This window comes from Mercenaria mercenaria, chromosome 6 (assembly GCF_021730395.1).
Source record: "Mercenaria mercenaria strain notata chromosome 6, MADL_Memer_1, whole genome shotgun sequence".
Taxonomy (NCBI): domain Eukaryota; kingdom Metazoa; phylum Mollusca; class Bivalvia; order Venerida; family Veneridae; genus Mercenaria; species Mercenaria mercenaria.
The window spans coordinates 72,418,939-72,436,534 of record NC_069366.1 but is presented as its reverse complement, the minus strand read 5'-3'; the positions used below and the strand labels follow the sequence as shown (position 1 = coordinate 72,436,534).

General features: G+C 34.7%; 1 protein-coding gene across 2 annotated transcripts in view; it reads right to left on the bottom strand.

Moving 5' to 3' along the window:
- Positions 1 to 17,596, bottom strand: part of LOC123548632 (terminal nucleotidyltransferase 4B-like) — a 53,726-nt gene that overhangs the window by 12,775 nt on the left and 23,355 nt on the right. For both annotated transcript variants that reach the window (XM_045336073.2, XM_045336074.2), the window contains exons 2-10: positions 17,425 to 17,548; positions 16,210 to 16,256; positions 13,676 to 13,796; positions 13,043 to 13,138; positions 11,226 to 11,366; positions 3,807 to 4,020; positions 3,314 to 3,437; positions 2,172 to 2,354; positions 816 to 954 (exon numbers count right to left, since the gene is read on the bottom strand). In XM_045336073.2, coding sequence (XP_045192008.2) covers positions 816 to 954; positions 2,172 to 2,354; positions 3,314 to 3,437; positions 3,807 to 4,020; positions 11,226 to 11,366; positions 13,043 to 13,138; positions 13,676 to 13,796; positions 16,210 to 16,256; positions 17,425 to 17,548 — 1,189 coding nt within the window. The remainder of the gene's footprint in view (positions 1 to 815; positions 955 to 2,171; positions 2,355 to 3,313; positions 3,438 to 3,806; positions 4,021 to 11,225; positions 11,367 to 13,042; positions 13,139 to 13,675; positions 13,797 to 16,209; positions 16,257 to 17,424; positions 17,549 to 17,596) is intronic.

The window sequence follows — 17,596 nt, the reverse complement described above, 5'->3', positions numbered from 1 at the left end:
GAAAACAAATAGATCTCTTTTGAACAGCTTTCAAACTAAGCGTCTCATTTTCTTAATTTCTTATTCAGTAAATACAGGATATTACACAAGTGTCTTTTCATATTGATTTTATTAAGTAAGTTAAGAAAAATAATAGAATGTAAGGCTCTGCCATGCATTTTATCAGTTTTATTCAACAAGTTTAATAAATTCAATGTGGAAAGATACAAAGGTGATGTTCTTTTTATCATATGTAAGCTCTGCCTTCTGAAACATCAAAATTTCTTCTTTCTTTACTTATAACAGACCAAGTAAATTCGACCAACATCTCCTATACATAAAACAACAACAACGTTAAATCTTTATTACACAAAATTTATGTAATGGCTTTATTTCACTCCCGCAACATAAAACATGTAATAAAACATAATATATGAAACTTTTTAAAATTATGTTCCTCAGTTTGTTCAACTCTGACGCACAGGTACATGGAAGTCTACACATTCATCGAATAGTCTAGAGTAATTCAAGGGCTGTGAAACTTTATATATATTTACAGTATTTCAACTGCTGGCCAGTAACGTTTATCGCAAAAGTGGATCATGTCACAAAATTCCAATGCAAATGCTCTTTTAAATACCACACTTTGTCAAATGAGATTTGTGAGTTTTACTTTTGGAAAAATGTATTGTGATACAAAATTAGAATATTCGCTGTTCCTCCATTTTGCTTCTACAAACTACAAATTTGTCAAGCATACTTTACATCTAAACGAAAATTATAAAAGCCATAACACTTCCCCAAACATGAAACAAAGCCATCAAATGTCAACTTACCGGTTCACTATCCAGACTGGGACTTGAACCTGCACTGCAGACACTAGAAGATGAGGACCGGCAAACTGAACTGTTACCACTAGAATCAGAGTTCTCACTCTCCACAGCCTTCTGTTTCTGATCTTCAATAAGGACTGGCCTAAAATCACAAAAATATTCCTTTCTTCTATACAGGTAGAATAAATATCTATGAGTAAAAAATATAACCATGCCAGCACCAAGATTTTTTTGCATTATGTAAAGGACGTTAATGGGCAAATCTCTTTGCCTATATATTTGGTTTCAAGAGCACCACCATGCGGGTGCAGATGCTCACCTGATTTTTTATCTCAGTATAACAGAAATATTGTCTTACCCATGATTTTCTAAGTTCAAAAGGGGCCATAATTCTTGCAAAAAGCAATGAGTTATGATACTTGCTGTGCAGAGTCAGCTTTTAATGGCAAATATCTGCTCCAAGTTTTTTTAGCAACAGTTTTGACCTTTAAAAAGAAATGTTGATCTAATAGCAAAACTTTACCAAGAAATCTGATATTTTCTAAGATCAAAAGGGGCCATAATTCTTGCAAAAAGCAGGATGGAGTTAAGTTTCTTGCTGAACAGTCAGCTTTTGATGGTGAACAAGTGTTGCAAGTTTTTAAGCAATAGCTTCGATAGTTTAGGAGAAAAGCTGACCCAAACACAAAACTTAAACAAGAAATCTGATTTTCTAAGTCCAAAAGGGGCCATAATTCTTGCAAAAAGCAGGATGGAGTTATGTTTCTTGCTCTACAGAGTCAGCTATTGATGCTGAACACGTGTCGCAAGTTTCAAGCAACAGCTTTGATAGTTTAAGAGAAAAGCTGACCTAAACATAAAACTTAACCAGGCAACGCCAATGCCGATCAAGTGATTACAGTAACTCATTTTTTCCCAAAAAAATCAGATGAGCTAAAAATGTGCTGATAAATCAAAGGTTAAACAAATTATGAATAAGTGAATGTGACCTTATCTTACATGAAACTTTTCATAATGAAGTCTGACATCATAAAGTGGCCCCAAATTGACATAAATCTAGAGTGCCTTTGATAATAAAGTATTTCTGTACATGTTAGAAAAATTAACCAGTCCTGAGCGCTTTGTTCAAATTCAGAGATATACCACCATAAATCAAGCATTTGAACTAATTTTTGTTATAAGCCACATGCCTAAATTTAATCATTATTAATCAAAGATAAACACATTTTTGTTGATTACCTGCAACTGAAATTTTGACCGATTCAAAGTGCCTAAGTATTAAAAAACCTTGTAGAAATAAGCAAAATTTAAAATATATTCACTTAATTTGAACAATTATAAAACTGTAATTATACAAACCCATTGTTGTTGTCATTATCTAGCTTGGATTTAGGATTGGACGTGGATGTCGCAACACTAGCGTATGTCCTTGTCTTTGATTCCACTCTACTCACTTCTTGGATTTTAACTGGAAAATTTTCTTTTATCCATCTCCTGTAGTCCTGAACCTCTTCTGTAACTCGAACAATACGTCCTAAAATACTGAAAACAAGAAAAATAATGAAAAGAAGCTCAGTTAGGTCTTAAGAATATTTAACAGAAAATACAGTTCAACAAAATATCTAAAAAATAAAAATTGTGTTTTGTTTAATGTTGGCATGGAAACAAAATTGCTGCAGTTTTCATTAAATACTGAAATATTCATAACTTTTTCAATCTAAATAAGACTGATATTCTTCCACTTCTTCAAATAATTTATGAAGATCTAACACACCAAAATAATTTTAAAACTTATTCTTTTCCATTTAAAACCTGGCACATCTGTAACGTTAAATTGCTTATTTTCCAGCTTAATGTAACAAGCCAAATTTTTATTACACTCGGGAAAAACTTATCCAAACTAGCTTGTAATTAAACTTAACTCTAGTTTTTGGTTGAACAAAAGAAAACATACTTAGTTCTTTATTTCCTGAACACCAACAGCCACAATTTTGACTATTTCAAGAGCCTTACCACCAGAGATACTGGTCCAAGCTAGCAGGTTATCTAACTTTAACTTAATTTTAGGTCAAGTGCCTATTCAATATCATTTTCATTAAAAAAATGTACTCTATTGTGTAGACATCATTGCTTTCACTATTTTGAGTAATTCAAGGGTCGTAACTCTAGAACAACTAGGATGAACCAGCCGAGAATAAAACTTAGCTGAGATATTATGCCCATGAATATTTCAACCAAGTTTCATAAAAAATTGCTTTAGTAAGGAAACACACACCTTTAGTGGATGCCATCATCCATTGCAGATAATTAGATTTTATGTAATCACCTACAAGGCATTCACATAAAGATTCACAGAAATCTGTAAAGACCAGTGTTCAATCTTGTAACCTCTACGACTGAAGTTAAAAGTTTTTCTGAATGAGTTTGCTACACAAACTGCTCCAATCATACCAATTTTCTTTGATAACTTCTTGCCTAAACAAGCATACTATCAAGCTTACCTTTGAGGTCCATTGAGAAGGTGGTAGTTCTGTGGAGCAAGAGCATATTGTAGTTGTAGGTAGGCATACTCAAAAGCTTGCTTTACCTGCATGGCACCGTAAGAACTTCGGCCTATATCATTGCCTGTGATAAAACGAAAATTTGATGTCTGTGAGAACAATGTTTTTCTTTGTAAGAATAATGGCATGGAAAACATTAGTCTGCAACTCATTTTAAAAACTGAAAAAAGAAAAAAAAAATTCTGTTCCCCCGTAAATAAGTGAACTTTGTTACTTAGACAACTTAAATGCCTGAACAACTCACAGAAAATACCTGTTCTACCAACGAAACGTTGCAACTACTTAATGATGGTTTTGTGCTCTACCTGGCCTACATATAGTATTGGTAGATTCACCCAACTGTTAAAAGGCAAGTGTATTAAAGACAGCAAACTGAACTTTTTGGTCAATAAGACCCCTTACAAACCATTCTACCACTACAATGTATACTGACCGGGTGTTAGAGGATCCTCTATACACAGCAAGGAAGGCCTATGTCCGTTGTCCATCTCCCGTGTGATGTCATCCTTTGGCACATATGCTCCTCCATTTTTGATACGGATACCTGTGTTCAGGTAGTTGAAATGTCGCCCATATAACTCGAAGAACTCTATGAGCATGATACCTAAGTTGATCTTGGGATTTGTGGCATCCTCTCGAGGATTCAGCTGTAATTACATACAGTAGATTTACACCATTTTCAGTGAAATATTGAAAGTGTTAAAGTGATTATTAGAATGATGTTGAAACTTTATAGTGAAAAACGTATGTATTTTTCACTAGTTGCGCATACTAAATAGGTAAAACTTGGTAAAACTATAGATATGATAAGAAATATACATAAAGGCAATTTGTTTGTTTTACAATATCGAAATAGCTATCACCTGTGAACAAAAGATCTTGCATCACAACAAGATTTATTAATTTTACTCAGTCTATAAACGGAAAAAGTTTGAGATAGTTTTATCACAGTAAATCTTTCAATTTCATAAGGAAAGACATTCTGACACAGATTTAACCTAACTAAATAGTAGATGTGACCTTCAGAGTACCAAAAAGCCTTTTCTGTTATTTGACCAAATGACATCTTTTATAACTGCTTAAACTTGCCTAAAGTAACCCAATTTTGAACTTGACCTTGAAAAGAGCATTCTGAAAAAGCTTTATGAGAATGAAATTGAATATTTTGATGTAAAAAATATGGCCTCTTAAGGGTGTTTACAAGATTTCTTTTAACTGACCTAATGATCTAGTTTCTGAACCTAGTTCTGTAAGTTCCATTTAGATTGGATCAATATTGTGTTCTCTGGAGTGTTAACAGTCATATTATTGCGCTTTTTGTGCTCAAGTGAGCTAAAATGGAATTTGCTTTTTGTCCACCTGTCTTCTTCTTTAAAATGGTTAAAACTTCTTACCTCCTTGAAAAAAGAAGGGAAGAAATGAGCCGTGCCATGAGAAAACCAACATAGTGGGTATGCAATAAGAATGGATCCAGACCTGCCCGCACATCTGCGCAGTCTAGTCAGAATCCATGCTGTTCGCTAATGGTTTCTCTTATTGCAATAGACTTTGAAAACGAACAGTATGGATCCTGACCAGACTGTGTGGATGCGCAGGCTGGTCTGGATCCATGCTGGTGGCAAACGCACTATATTGGTGCGGCTAAAATATACTACTGAAGTAATAAATAAGACTGTCACATAAACATGAAAATTACTTTCCCTTGGCTCAGATAATAAACTAATATAAGAGAAACTTTACACATTTAATTCAATTTACTTTCAATTTTCATTTCTTTATCAAAGTACAAGAACTTTAATTCAAGCCATAAATGAAAGGAAATGTCTAAAATGATACACTGTAATGAGGTCCTTTTGTTACAAACAAAATGGCTGACATAAGCACATTATTCTAAAAACAAACACACCTTTTATGAGGGTCGACTCATAAGTAATGTCACTGTATGAATGATGCATTAAATTCATACTTGTATCATTACAGGAATTACTGAAGTCGCAAGAAAATAAAATACTGATTACAAGGTTGAATTGTATTTTCTAAATTGTTCTGTTTAAATGGCTGCTTCCTAAAACAATGTTTGTTTCATGACCAAAGAAGAACCAACAACAATTAAACAGAGACAATCACCAATTACTATCAACCTATTGAGCAAAATGACATAAAATCATGATGAGTTTTGTTCTACTAAGAGAAAAAGTGTTGATTTCCAAGGTCAGCAATTTCAACACATGCTGTGTTCACCATTAACATGGTTTTCACAAATGACAGTTCACAATATACTGCTGTGATACCTCACTAAAAATACTGATAATAGATCAAGGAAACTGGGTATGAACTTATGTGGATACATTAAATTAACACTAGTGACATCATTTCCTGATTAACCCTCACGAAAGTTATTCCCATATATAGAAATATCTTACACAATAACTGGCTTTAACAGGCTCCATGGATCTTCAATATTTCTCGCTGTATTGTAGGATTGTCGTAAGGTTATTTTCCTTATGAAGTTTGTATCAAAATATAAATTCAGTAAACAGTGCTATTTCTGAATGAAAATTTAAACCACTTATTTAAAGGCAACTATATAAGACAACATCCAGATTTATTTCAAGTAATTTTTTAAGACAATAATGATTTGCGAGTCTGTTATAAATAGGCAAGACAATTATTACACATAAATTCATGAGGTAAACTATAGTAGTAAATTTTTTCTTTTGTATTGAAATGTGATCGACAGAAGAGTAGAAGTGTGTACGTGTGTGCATGAATTTTAAATTAAATGGGTCCTCAGAAAGAAAATACTGTGAAATCATTATTATTTGTGGGGGATTAATTTTCGTGGATTTCGTGGTTGAGCTCAACCACGAATTTAAGTCCCAACGAACAAATTGTGCCCGTGATAATTTTTAATTTTACACAAAGTCGACAAAACAGACAACATAGCCGTTCGATCTTATCCGTAGTTGTATGCATGCGGCAGTACTAACCTGCAGCTTTCGTGTAGTTTATGGAGACTCCATAAATGATAAACTTAAGTATGCGTGGAAACAAAACCAACTATTTCATTTAGAAATGTAGTTTGTTTATGACATGTTTGTCACTAAAATAGAAGTTTGACGTAGCGTCAACATGTAACCTAAACATATAAACGGCTGTTATTGATTTTTGTCCGGCCACGTATGCAATTTATTACACACACTTTTATTTCATGACACTGTATGATACATACTACTGATTTAGGAATTATATTCAAGAAATAAATAGATTACAAGTTAATTGTTTTAGATTGTTCGTGCTTAATGCTCTATCTAATAACACGTTTTCTCAGCCCAGAAAACCAACAACAATTAACAAGACAATCACATTATATACTTTCGATGCAAAGCATATCATTTTTGCAAAAAAAAAATCATCACAACAACAAGCTGTCTCCATACGGTTCACACATGCCTCACTAAGGGCACTTGATATATTACTTGGACCGAATGTATGACTTAGGGGACCTTATTACACTACGGACTGGTCTGTACCCGTCACGATCCAGTTCTTACAACTGTTTACACATTCATGGTAATTTTAAATTATTCGCTGATGTAATGATATACCATGACAGCTTCATCAAATCATGAAAATCGACCTTAAATGCATCTAAGTGAATTGAACCATTTAAGCCTAGATGGGAAACTTCCGCGAACAGTATCTTAACATGTTGGTAACATTCATTGCAAGAAATTTGAAATCCATCATTCGATGACTAAATATGGTAGTACAATCGCCTTAATGCAATATCCTTGAAAGTGTTTACTGTGTGTGCATGACTTTAAATGAACTGGGTCCTAATACGTGGAAACTCTTTTATGTGGGGATAATTATGCAAGGATTTGTGGAACTCCACAATTATCCAAGAACAAATGTGCCCGGATTTAATAGACGTGGAAACAACCACTCAATTCATTTACAATATTATGTCTAAGACAGTGTATGTCGACCTTAGAAGTTGACGGGCGTAGTCTTGCCAGCGACATACGGTGTTACTTGATTTTTCGGCCCCGTTTATGCAATGTTTATAATAGCCTTATTTTCGTGACATGAAAATACTAATTGGAACTATTAAATAACAAATTAAGTATTTGACGGACATAATACTAACGACATTACACGGTTCTCGAGAAAACACAGCACAAGTTCAAAACTTATTCTCCGATCGACAACGTTGCATAAAAATCGGAATAATTTATAATAGTTTATGTAAGGATTATTATGGTTATACTAGTATTACATTACTTAAATCTATGATAGTTTGTTTTAATTTGCAGTACAATAAGTAGTTCTTGTTTAAAACACGATCAAAAAAGTGACCAAACACTCAACACATTCTTTAAACTACCAAATATGATCCCAAAAACATAGTTAAAGGTATATTAAATATTCTATATTGGATTCGGTAGCGAGTGTGAAGCCAAAGCAAGCCAAGGGAGAACAAGAGCACCGCCTTGCGGGTGCTGACGCTCATCTGATTTTTTTGTATAATAGAAATATTGTCCTACCCATGATTTTCTAAGTCTAAAAAGGGCCATCATTCTCGCAAAAAGCAGGATAGAGTTATGTTTCTTGAAGTACAGCGTCCACGATGGTGAAAAACTGTTGCAAGTTTTAAAGCAATAACTTTGCTAGTTTATGAGAAAAGCTGACTTAAACATAATACTCAATCAAGAAAACTGATTTTCTAAGTCCAAAAGGGGCCATAAATCTTGCAAAAAGCAGGATGGAGTTATGTTTCTTGATGTACAGGGTCAGCGTATGATGGTGAACAATGTTGCAAGTTTCAAAGCAATAGCTTTGATAGTTAAGAGAAAAGCTGACCTAAACATAAAACTTATCCATGAAAACTGATTTTCTAAGTCCAAAAGGGGCCATAATTATTGCAAAAAGCAGGATGGAGTTATGTTTCTTGATGTACATGGGTCAGCTTATGATGGTGAACAAGTGTTGCAAGTTTTCAAAGCAATAGCTTTGATAGAGTTTAAAAAAGAAAATGTTTACCTAAACATAAAAACTTACCAAAGAATACTCTCAGACAATATTTTCTAAGTACAAAAGGGGCAATAATTCTTGAAAAAGCAGGATGAGTGTCTTCTTGATGTACAGGGTCAGCTTATGATATGAACAAGTGTTGCAAGTTTCAAAGCAATAGCTTTGATAGTTTAAAAGAAAAAGTTGACCTAAACATAAAACTTAACCATGAAATCTGATATTTTCTAAGTCCAAAAGGGGCCATAATCTTGCAAAAAGCAGGATGGAGTTACGTTCTTGCTGTACAGGGTCAGCTATTGATGTGAACAAGTGTTGCAAGTTTCAAAGCAATACTTCGATAGTTTAGAAGAAAAGTGACCTAAACATAAAACTTAACCAAATAGAAACAGATCATGTGAATATTTTTATCCCAAAAACAGGAGGCTATAAATAATCTTGAATAAAGAAGATGGAGTTATGTTTCTTGCTGTACAGGGTCAGCTACTGATGGTGAAAAGTGTTCCAAGTTTCAAAGCAATACCTTTGATAGTTTAGGAGAAAAGCTGACCTAAACATAAAACTTAACCAGGCAATGCCGACGCCGACACCAACACCGATCAAGTGATGACAATAACTCATCATTTTTTTTCTTCAAAAAATCAGATGAGCTAAATAAAGAAGCAAAAACTTGAATGCTGAATTGAAACTGAACTGCAAACAAATTCATGGGTGTTACACCCAATAAATACATATTAAAACTGATTTCTGTTCTTTTTCACATTTACAAATTTTCAGGAGTAAAATTACTCCTGTCAATTTCAGATTCTACCATTTTACTAATTCACAAAAAGTATGAGTAAATACTCATAGGCCAAAAAAAATAATATCTGGAGCCCTGCGTAGAGCAGGTGATATTTTGAGGATAATCGTAATTATTTCCCTTTTCAATACACCAATTCGATATCAATCATTTTCATATGTAAATGGAACAACTGTCACACCTCAGCTTATCAGTTTGAAAATTTTGTACCACAACATTGTGTATTTACACCAATATGATAGTGAAACAAAAAGCTGACTGAATCAATATGAGATACTGAAAATATACCTTCAAACGCTAATATGGTATTGTTAAATGAGATTTAACTTGTAGACTAGACACCCACGGACAATATGTCGAGCCCGCCAGCTGTCAAAAGGACTGGGAGTTGTACATGACACTCCTTGTCTCATTGAGGCAAACATTCATGCCAAATAAAAAAAATATTGCAAAAAGTTACAATATATGTTATTTAAAGTAACAACAAAGGAACGTAAATCTAAAAACAAATTTTTTTTAAAATTCTAAGTCCACACATCCGCACCAGTAAAGATAGGTCAAAATACACCTGAAAATTGGATGTAACATGCATGTTGTACTACAAAAAAGTGGTCTTAATTTTTCCTTACAACCAGTAATAAAAAAGTTACAAATATAAGCTATTTATAGTAACAACAAAGGGAAGTAATTCTAGGATTTTGCGCATGACACTCCGTCGCATGATGATGAACAATTGTGCCAAGTTACATAAAAATCCCTCTATGCATCAAAAAGAAATGCTCCAGACAAAGTCATTCTTGTATCTGACTTTTGACCTCTAAGTGTGACCTTGACCTTAGACCTAGGGACCTGGTTCTTGCGCAAGACACTCCGTCTCATGGTGATGAACATTTATGCCAAGTTACATTAAAATCCCTCCATGCATGAAGAAGAAATGCTCTGGACAAAGTTGTCATTCTTGTATCCTTTGACCTCTAAGTGTGACCTTGACCTTAGACCTAGGGACCCAGTTCTATGCAGATTAAAGTTTATTAGTACACATTTACCAAATTGAAGTAGTCGCGCCTGGCGTTATAAATTAATTATAATTATTACTAATAAACACTAAAACCCATGTACAGCAAAAGTGTTGATTCGAAACTGGCCGTATAAATCTATACACTGTTCGACAAAATGGAAGAGCAAGAATTATAACGTTACATTCTTTCAACTGCTCGCTGTGTCATAAAACAAAGTCAAATTTTATAAATTGAAAATATATGAATTTAGAAAGAGTTTTAATGGCCGTACAGTTATTCGACTAAGCCGTTCAAGTCCGATTGAACCGGAAATTGCGATTAGTGGCCATAATGTATACATCTGGGACAGTTAATCGGCATATAATGTCTAAAAAACAATGTCTAAAACAAGCTTCTTACATTGGTAACTCTTAGTTTTCTAATAAATAATATATTTATGTCGAGGGGGTAGCAAAGCGATTATTCTTTGCAGTCAATGATCTGTTTTCAAAAATTGATGTCTTCCATTTAAAATCGAGGCAAATACCCCACCCGCATTTGGATTGAAATGAGTACATTATCACATGCTATATTATGCGTCGTTTGGTAATCTACTAAACAGTAGCCAAACAAACGTGTAAAACTCACTTACTTTTTTCAGGGATAAATAAGTGTGATAATAATTATTAAACAAAATAAACAATGAAAAATCCACAGGACGCAATCCTGCGACAGCAAAATCTGGTGAATTTGAATTTCGTGAAGAGCGCCTAGTATTATGGCGGATTCGGCGGTCATACAGTGAGGATGAATAAAAACTGTGTTTATGGCTTGGGACAAACCAAATTCCGGACGTTGATCCAAGCACGCGTATTTACATCCATAGAAGACATTATTTGGAAACCGTTTCACCTAAGTCAAAGCGGTCATCGAAAACCACTGACTTGTCATCAATATACAGAAAATTATGAGATTATACCTGCAAAGGCTAATATGATATTGTGAAATGAGATTTTACCTGTAGAAAGCTGACAGTCAGCAGGATGAGACTGTAAGATGAGATTCCTCCAGTAAAGACTTCATTAAGATCTCGCTGAAGTAAAAACTGCTTCAAAACAAGAACAAGGTACTTCAAGATTGGGTATTCTTCCATGAATTTCTGTAACAACACAATTTAGAATATAGCTTTGATTTTGAAATAGGACATATTCAGACTTGTCATTCTTTGTTTCAAATATTATATATCCATTACTTTGATATAATTCAATTATATAATACAAGGAAGGAGGTGGGGATAGGAGTAGAATACAGACCTGAAACTTACTCCTCCTTAACCTTGGTTTAAACAATATTTCAATGACATGTCTATACATGTATTTGCTAACATATTATGTTACACAGATGTAACACATGACAGCATAAAAGATAGAGTAACAGTTATTTTTTTACTTTTTTTGGCAGCAGCCCATGCCTTTTAAATTGGGAATATTTAGCGCGATAAACTTCAAAATTGGGAAAAATTAACGAAACTTAATAAAGAAATCATTTTGAAAAGTTTTATTTTAAGGTAAATTTATTTCATTCAAATATGCACTGAGGTTGAACTGACAGGACAGACAGGTTATTTTCTGATGTCACAGGATCTGATGGCTTAGATAGCTTAGGGTCACCATGAGCTAATCTGTTGATTTCTGAGGGTCATTTTGTGGGGACTCAGATTTCTTGGACAGATCACTTTGCTTTTCTGACGTTTGATTTGAATTTGATTTCTCTTTAACTTTACCGAAAGATGTTCGAATGTCCAGAGTACCGATGGCTTGTTTAAGTTTTTTTTTTCTTATTATAATATTTGGAATTATGCGACATTTTTCGATAATTTAGGTAATTTTCTAACAATTTTTTTTCCGACTCATTTTGACGCATGAAAAAGCTTTTAGCGACCATGATGAAAGTCATACTAAATGCCGTACTATGCCGTGACCCGTTTTATGTAAACAAGGCGTTTGAATTGGCAACAAATTTCTGCGAATAAACCATAATAAAGGTCGGAATTTTCATGATTATTTGCATCGTTTTAGTTCAACTTTCACAAGAAATCAATCATCTCATTTTTGGGAATTTTTAAGCTTTTTTGGGGAATTTTGACCATTTTTGTCAATTGGGAAGACGCCGAATTTCGGAGTCAAATTGGCACAAAAAAAATCACTGAGTAAGAAGCTCTAAATTTACTTTGAAACTCTCTCCTTAAGTTAACACTGTTCAGTGTAATCTATTTTCTGAGATCTTAAAGGACCAAGCATGTGCATAAAGTGTAACATGAATTTACGATATACCTTCCATATATATATATGAGCCGCGCCATGAGAAAACCAACATAGTGACTTTGCGACCAGCATGGATCCAGACAAGCCCGCAAGTCTGGTCAGGATCCATGCTGTTCATTTCAAAGCCTATTGCAATTAGAGAAACCATTAGCGAACAGCATGGATCCTGACCAGACTGCACATATGTGCAGGCTGGTCTGGATCAATGCTGGTCGCAAAGCCACTATGTTGGTTTTCTCATGGCGCGGCTCATATATAATCAACTACCTATATCAAGTTATCAACTACCTATTACATACTGAAATAATGTAAATAATGCTCATAACTACTGAGATAAAAGAGACATGAACAATTACAAAATCAACAACAATGTAAAATTCACATACAGCAAGATCAACAGACTGTAGGGAATACAAGCTGCATTGAAAACTATTCTGGGAATTATGTTGTCATAATGAAAACATCATTAATGTCTGTGATAGGTTTTGTAGAGCAAATATAGAGAACCTACCATGATAAGTTTGGCACTTTTGACGCTGTTTGGAACATTGAAACTAATATCCACTTTTATATCAGTTTGTAGATCTGTTAACTTGACAATTGGTACCTGAAATTACATGTACAAATATCTTTTTTGAATTAAAACTGTAATTTCATTTAATTTCCATCACTGTGAAATGTAACGGTCTCAGTATAAATAAATAATTCAACCATTACAGGTAATTTGCTGCGATGGATGTCTCCTGACAGTCACATATTACTGGAATTTGATTTATTTGATCCACTGAAGTAAGCTGATTACATGTAAATTAGTCTCCATGAATAATAATGACCTTCTTTTTTTTTTATCATAAAGTTTGTCCATTGAAAAGGATACTGATGGCAAAAGCACAAGACTTTTCCCTGAAATTTGTTTTCTATATTCCCTATTACTAGTATTAGACCTGAACATCAAAGATATTACATTTAATGATTTTAAACAAAATTTGAATATATTTCTAATCATGGAGTTGCATTTTTTTTTTTAATTTTCACCATTCAAAGGCTAGAATCACATAATAATATTATGCCCAATTTGAGAAAAAAAGCCCAAATATCTTAAGCCCATAATAACAACGATATACCCATAACAATGTATACATACTGAAGCTTTATCGAGTACTTTGATGTTATCCTTGTCTGTAATCCCCTTGTCTAGCAAAGCTTCCTCTAGTGTGTGAAGCGGCAACTTTTCCCACTTACCAAACACAACCAGGTCAATGTCACTGAAGATACAACATTTTAATTAAACAACTTATTTAAATATTAATGAATAAATGTAAACTTTGACATTTCCCTGTAAAAATAATTAGCATTGCACAATATGTCTGTTTAAGTAAGTGGTGTGGGGCAAAATAAATTAAGACATGAAGTCTTCAGTCAAATCTAGGTTTGAACTCGAAACCTCAAGACAGGACTGCCTTGAAGTCTCCCTTCTGAGCTTACTTGTTAGCTTCAGTCTCAGAAGACGTATCATGTCAGACTCAGATATCATAAAACAAGAGCTGTTTCCATAGGATGACACATGCCCCCGATGGCACTTTGAATGAATAGTCATGGTCGATGATAGAGTTTAGGACCTTTGATCTAAGGAGCTAAGTCTTGCACACAACACGTCGTCTTACTGTGTCACACATTCATGCGTAGTTATTTTAAAATCCATGCATGAATGACAAAGATATGAACCGGACACGCCCATCAATGCACTATCATGAAAAATGACCTTTAACGTCTAAGTGTGTCCTTGACCTTTGAGCTACGGACCTGGGTCTTGCGTGCGACACGTCGTCTTACTGTGGTACACATTCATGCCAAGTTATTTGAAAATCCATCCATGGATGACAAAGATATGGACCGGACACGCCCATCAATGCACTATCCTTTAACGTCTGTGACCTTGACCTTTGAGCTACGGACCTGGGTCTTGCGCGCGACACGTCGTCTTACTGTGGTACACATTCATGCCAAGTTATTTGAAAATCCATCCATGGATGACAAAGATATGGACCGGACACGCCCATCAATGCACTATCCTTTAACGTCTAAGTGTGACCTTGACCTTTGAGCTACGGACCTGGATCTTGCGCGCGACACGTCGTCTTACTGTGGTACACATTCATGCCAAGTTATTTGAAAATCCATCCATCGATGACAAAGATATGGACCGGACACGAAAATTGTGGACAGACTGACAGACCGACAGACAGACCGACGGTTCAAAAACTATATGCCTCCCTTCGGGGGCATAAAAAACCAAGCTGGACCCACATTCTGTGCATTGCTAAATATGAATGATCCATAAACCTGGATGGCCAGTATCGTAACCAAGCAGCAAGTGATGCAAATCATTCAGTATGCCTTGAAATCATTTATTTTCATGGGAATGACATTTCATTGTTCTGGCTAAAACAGCTAAAACTTGCTTTGAAATCTTTTATTTGGTCTGTCACAATGAAACAAATAGAGATCATATGGCGATTTTCAATTTCTTAATGGTACAGGAAGACCCCACATTATTTCACCACAAGCAGGCACCAGGGTAGAACACCCTGATGACTTCCTTAAATGCACAAATCAATTCCCCAAGCAAAGCTCGAGGCGCACTGGCCCGTATTAGTGAGGGGCAAGCGATTCACAGTAAGCAACTTTAGCCACTCGGCCACTGAGGCCTCTGATTTAAACTTTTGATGATTATTTATTTTTTATTTTATATTTATTTATCTAATGGGTATTTTGTTTTCATTGTGACTTAATTTTATGGCTTAACTCATCTGTGAAAATTAGATACCAGTGAATATTAGATTACTTGAAACCCTTCTTACATTTAGACTGCTTGAAACCCTTTCATTATTTAGATTGCTAGAACCCTTTATAAGTTACCCTTTCTTTGTTGAGATTGCTTGAATCCCTTTTTATGTTTGGAATGTTTAGATTGCTTGAAACCCTTTGTATGTTTCAATTGCTTGAAGGCCTTTCTGTTAGAATGCTTGAAACCCTTTCATTATTCTGTTATTTCTTGAAACCCTTTCTATGTTTAGATTGCTTTAAAAACTTTCTATATTTAGAATACTTGAAACTCTTTATGGTTTGAAAGTCTTTCTTGGTTTGAAAGTCTTTCTAAGTTAAGATTGCTTGAAACTTTTTCTATGTTTTGGTTGCTTGAAAGCCTGTATTACTCAGTTTGCTTATCTCCATGCAACATAGAGCTGCCTTGGTTTACTCCAGTTGTAGAGGAAGTTCTTTTAAGTGATGGTTACTATGTTCAATATTCTGACCAGTGGCCAGTACTCAAGGTTTGTGGTAACCAGGGTCAGATTCTGACCAGTGGCCAATACCCAATACTCAAGGTTTGTGGTAACCAGGGTCAGATTCTGACCAGTGGCCAGTACTCAAGGTTTGTAGTAACCAGGGTCAGATTCTGACCAGTGGCCAGTACTCAAGGTTTGTAGTAACCAGGGTCAGATTCTGACCAGTGGCCAGTACTCAAGGTTTGTGGTAACCAGGGTCAGGTTCTGCTCTCACACAGATTCAAACATGCAACCTGGATAATGAGTAGGACACTCTGAAACTACACCACTTCAATAAGTGCACTTGCCCTAAAAAAGTAAGATATTTTCTGTCAGAACTAAATACACTTACCTTGTGGGGAGATAGAGACCAGTACGAAAACTCCCAAATATTTCCACCTGCAAAACAAAGTAAAACTGTAAATCTAGTATCATATAATATAATAAAGACACATTTTTATTCAATAAAATGTTTGTCTCATATTAACAAAAACAGTGGTATAAAAATGTATTTCTCTTAGACTGTATGTTTGTCTTCTGACCTAACAATAATGAATTCAGGTTTTATCTCAAATTCACTACATGACAAAACCAATGATGGAAAGGTCACTGTGAAGATCCAACAGACACCACTATAAATACAAGAAATATTGTGATGAAAAAAGTAAAGAAGACTAATCTGTTATTCAAAGGTTTGTGAATGCTGCAGAAAATTACGCTTTTACTGTTTAAATCAATTCAATATGGTAGTATAACATCAGCCATTTTTTTTGTAGCATGCTCTACATTTTACTTTTGCATTTATCATTCATGAAATAATAGGCTGAATAATAGTAGCTTGAAAGTATTTATCACTTGACACACAACATGCTGTAAACAATACAAACGTCATAGCACCAGGCTTCTAAGTCCAAAATCAATAACTGACTTTTCGACATCTCATAAATTTTCTATTCCTGTATATATGAGGAATTAAGTCTTTCTGACGGAGATTTGTGACACAAAGACTAAGAAGCTATCTAATGTTGAAAGACATTTGAGCTGTACCATGAGAAAACCAACATAGTGGCTTTGCGACCAGCATGGATCCAGACCAGCCTGCGCTATTCGCTTCAAAGCCTATTGCAATTAGAGAAACCGTTAGTGAACAGCATGGATCCTGACCAGACTGCAGATGCGCAGGCTGCTTGATCCATGCTGGTCACAAAGCCACTATGTTGGTTTTCTCATGGTGCAGCTCATTTGTCAATTTTAACAATTGGTACACATGTACTGTAAACCTTGGAAACTCTAGAGGAGGTGGCATGATAAAGTTTTAAAGGTTAATGTTACCTTAGTCCTTAATCATTAAATTTTGTGGTTTACTTGTGGTAACATGAATTCCTTGAATACAATTTTAAGATAAAACAAATGAAAATTTCACTTGTTTGTCAGAAATTTTATCTCATGAAATCCATGAACATTGACACAGATGGACATTTAAATTTTGTATTAGAAACAACCCGCTTAGTATCAAATGACTATGTACCCCTGGCCTCAAAATCAAATAGATTCAAATGTAACTTACTTCTGCTTTGGACCAGAGACCACTGATGACGTTTCTTATCCTATCAACAACATCAGATCTCATATTGGCCTCCTCCGGCGTCGGTGACATATATTCATAGAAGTCTTTGATCTCATCATGAAGCCTGCAAAAATATTCTGATGCTGTAAAAATACTCCAAAATCATGTCTAA